Genomic DNA, 4,327 nt, shown 5'->3' with positions numbered 1-4,327 from the left:
GATACGTAACTAGTTGCTTCAGAGTCTGCATGCAGCTCTTGAGGGGCAGACGCATGCAGCACTGTGCAAGGCAAGCCACTCCCTGGTCAGCCATCTGTTGACTGAAGGCCTCTGTGCGTCCTTTGTTCTGTCGACTCGATACCTTTTTCCCCTTTTCTTTCTCTGCTCCATCTCTTGTAACATTTTCTTGAAGAATTGCCCATAAAGCTAAAGGCACACAAAAGTGCCGCACGGTGTTCACGCAGAGTTTCTGTGCCGCTGCCGCCTTTGCAAGCAGCTGCAACCCTCTCGCTCTTCTGTGTTTTTGCATGTGCAGCAGCTCCAACAACACGTCTCCTCCGCTTTCGCGCTCAGAAGCTTGGTGCTCCCCTGCAAGGGCCTCCAGCTCTGCAGCCCTGGCAGCAGCTGTGGCTGCACGCGCGATCTGCCCGCTGGAAACAAACTGCTGCGCAAGCGCAGCAGCTTCTTGAACTGCAGGTGTCAGCTGCGTTGCTGTCAACAGCGAATACAGGTCCAAGTGCAGCCGCATACTCCTCTGCTGTTCATCTGCATCGGAAAGAAATAGAGCTGAGACGGATTCCGCATCGAGAGCTGCAGCAGCACGAGGCGGTGGGAGTAGAGGGCCTGCTGGCCCCAGCGTCCTCACAAGTGCATCCAGCGCNCTGCAGCAGCACGAGGCGGTGGGAGTAGAGGGCCTGCTGGCCCCAGCGTCCTCACAAGTGCATCCAGCGCTCTCAACGCCATCCGCTGAGAATCTTCCTTGACGCTGCGCATGAGACGGTGGAGGTGCGGAATGATGGATTTCATGATGAGTCGCTGCATTGCCACAGCAAAGCCCCAATCAGACTCTTCCTGTTCCTCGTCCTGCTGCAGCTCCTGCTGCTGTTGCGGCTGCTGATATGCAGCAAACTGCGCTGCTGTTCGCCGCGTTGCTGCTGCAGAAGCCGCTGCACCTAGAGCCACAGCTGCCTTGCGGACGATTGTCAGAGCCACGTGCTGCAGCGTGAGGTCGTCGGAGCACTCAGAGAGAAGGTACAGCATGTGTTGCACTACGGGCTCGAACGCGGAGGCAGGGAGGTGTAAGCGAGGCGCAGGAGGCATCGGGGATCCTTGTGCCTGCAGCGGTTCCGCTTCAGCACTCTTTTGCACCCCTTGCGGTGTATCTGCTGCTTCTTTCTGTTGCTCGTGCATCCTCTCTTTTGCATCTGCGTCTTCATCCTTCTTCGCCCCTGCTGCTGAGAACTCCTGCTGCTCCTCAGATGCATTAGCAGTATATCCGGCCAGGGCAGGAGGAGTTAGGTAGTTCTCCACCACCGTCAGCAATACTAACATCTGCATGTCTACATCTGGCCTCTGATCCTCCGGGGCACCGTAGGCCCCCCCCTTCAGGAGGTTTGCACAGACCATCACGAGGGCGACGCTGACACGCCACGTGGCTGCCCGTGTCAGTGCCCTACTGCTGGGTGGAGCCGCTGTGCTGCTGCCGCTGCTGCCGCTGCTCTCTTCTAGGAGAGAAGGCAGGGCATTCTGTAAGAGACTATTACAGAGATGTCCCCCAGGAGTTAACCAGGATACAGCAGATGTTCGTGATGCATCTTCGCCCTCTTCCTCAGCACGTCGGTAAGTACTCAGCTCCTTCATTGCAAAGTCACGGATCTGTGTCGAGAGAACAGCCTCAGGCAGTTCGCATCCGCATGCAGCGAGTTCTGTTGCCAGCAGCACTTCAGCTGTAGCAGCGCGGCACTGCAGGTCTTCTGCACACTCAAGTAAACCGCAGCATGCCTCATACAGTCCCCGCAACAGGCCACGGAGCTGCATCGTACCACTTCCTGCGTCAGAGGTAGACGCTATAGACCGCCTCCAGCTAGCAACAGACGGTAACAGCCCCTGTATAGCCGCAAGTGTCAGCTGCTGCCGCGCTGCTGCACCCCCCGATCGAACGCGTAGAGGCAAGGAAAGAAGCAGCAGGCGAACCAGCTTTGCTGTCGTTGGAATTGCAAGTTCATCAGAAGCAGAAACTTTACTCACAGACGAGGCTTGCTGTAGGCCCTTGTCCGCGCATGCATAAGCAGCAAGGCGGGTGAGAAGCTGCAGCTCTTTGAATCCCACAAGGAGTAGTCTCTCTCTCCGCTGCGTTAGGGGCTGGGGTTGCGCTGGGTCCTGCAGAGGCGGAGCAGTGGCCCCTTCAGAGGCAGCGAGGGGTTGTTGCTGCTGCTGTTGTTGCAGTTGTTTTTGTTGTTGCTGGGTTGCTGGCTGCTCTTCATGTTGCTTGCGGGCAGTCGCGCCTCTTCTTGCAGTTAGCAGCAACTCCATGCCGTGCAGCAAAATGCTTAAGTGAGGAAGCAATACTTGTATCCCTCGTTCTTGTTGAAGCTGTTGTTGTCTTTGCAAGGCCTCGTAAGCCTCTTTAAAGGTTTTCAGAGACCCTGTCTTGTCGCTCTCTATAAACCCCTTTTCTTGTTCGTTCTGCTCCTCTTCGTCGCTGTCATCAGAAGAAGACGATTGATAGCCCGTGCGTCGGCGTCTCCTCTCATTTACATGTTTCATAGCATTGAATTCGCGCCGAGACAGCCGCAATTCTTCCTCCTGCTGCTCCTTCGTGCGGCCTCCAAACGATAGCAGCAAAGCCGTCTCTATCGCCACCTCCAGCAAAGGCGTCGTGTTTCTCTTGCTGCGCTGCAGGAACCGCAGCAGCGGGTCAGACCCTATAGCCCCAAGGAGACACGGGAGGGCCTTGGGGAGCAGTTGTTCGTACAACACAAAGTAATCCTATAGAGTAGAATACACACAGACACACACACACACACACACACNACACACACACACACACACACACGCAGATATATAATAATACATAAATAGAAATAAACACATAAATAACAATGCTAGAAATGAATCTCCAGGCCAAGGAAAAGAATCTGTTGAAGACGAGCACTTAACGGGCTGAAAAAATATGTTTCATGGCTTTCCAGATATTCACAACATGTCAGTGAAGCCAATCAACAGAGAGCTCTGCATAACGTCTGGGAAGGGGCGGCGCTGATAGAAGCCTTGTTATAACTTGGTGCCTCAGGGTGAACCCCAATGCCGGCTGGCTTAGAGAACCTCCTACGCTACTACTGCTGCATCTATGTGCTGTGTGTATTCAGTTTGCTGCTGATTGCTTTCATATTGTCTCACCGCGTTTGATGCCCAGGAAGCAACGAAACGCACAACTGCAGGGCACTTGCTGCCCCCCTTGATATCCCCTGAAGAGCCCGTTGCCCCCGTCTCTACCGCTGTTGCAAGAAGCAGCTGCAGCGCATTTGCTGCTGGAGCCAGCAGCATTATCCACGCCCCAACAAAGTCCGGAAAGGCGTTGAAGAGCCGATGCAGCGCGTCAATCGCGATTCGAATGCAGTGTTTTCTGTGTCTTGCATTGATTGCAGCACTAGCCACCTCGCCTCTCCGCTCCCCTGGTATGAGTTCAGTGGTGTCATCAGCTTCATCCAACGCTCTCTCCCTCTCTGTTTGCTGTTCTTCAGCATCCGGCTTATCTGTTTCCTCTCTTACAATCTCCCGCACCCCGGTGGTGACGCAGTTGTCTTCAGGCTTCACAGAGACAAGTTGTTGGAGAATCTCGCCAAAGAGAAACACCAGGAAAGGAGCTGCTGGCCTCAATGTGTGTTGCTGCATCTGAACCAGATGCTGCAGCGACTTGAGAAGCCCGTGCAGCTGAGTTGATGAAGATGGCCCCAGCAGCTGATCTGATAGGGTCACATAGACTGGGGGCTCCTCCGCCGCCTCGTCGCACTTGGAGTCAACAGCAGCAGCAGCTGCTGCAGCGGCAGCAGTAGTAGCAGCAGTACCAGCAGCTGCAGCCCAAGAGGCAGCGTCTCCCAAGCTCTTTGCTCTGCGGTATTGCCAACGAATGAAGGAGACAAGTGCCCGCTCCTTATCCATACCCTCTAGAGGAGTTGAAGCCCTTATATCTTCTTCTCGTGAAGCAGCAACAGGGTCACTGACACGGGGAGTCAGGCGCAGCAGCCGCAGCGACAACACCGCCAGCACCATTGAAATCTCCGTCTCCTCAAGGCTGCTCAGCAAGCCGAATATTCTTCGCCGGTTTGCCAACACAACTCCAGGAGACCTCCCCCTGAACATCATCACAAATGCAGATAGCATCTCATGACAACAAAGCTGCTAGTCTCGTTTGAAATAAGAGAAAAACAACGCGAAATTAAATATGTTGAGGAACGTATCCCCAGTTTAACACTATCCACCAACTGACACAAGGTAAACAACCAGGAGAGGCTGGCCACTAGCGGAAACGCTCGAGGTGAGCCTT

General features: G+C 54.6%; 1 protein-coding gene across 1 annotated transcript; it reads right to left on the bottom strand.

Moving 5' to 3' along the window:
- Window positions 1–642: 642 nt before the first annotated feature.
- Window positions 643–4,146, bottom strand: EMH_0076580 (uncharacterized protein; the record flags this gene model as incomplete). The annotated part of the gene is given in 3 exon segments (XM_038022745.1): window positions 643–661; window positions 665–2,769; window positions 3,181–4,146. Coding segments are annotated over 3 exon segments (3,090 nt in total).
- Between the last annotated feature and the right edge of the window lie 181 nt (window positions 4,147–4,327).

The sequence above is a fragment of the Eimeria mitis genome, genomic scaffold, assembly GCF_000499745.2.
Source record: "Eimeria mitis Houghton genomic scaffold, Emh_scaff4616, whole genome shotgun sequence".
Classification (NCBI taxonomy): Eukaryota; Apicomplexa; class Conoidasida; order Eucoccidiorida; family Eimeriidae; genus Eimeria; species Eimeria mitis.
The sequence above is the reverse complement of the archived record's forward strand: the minus strand, read 5'-3'. Positions and strand labels throughout refer to the sequence as shown.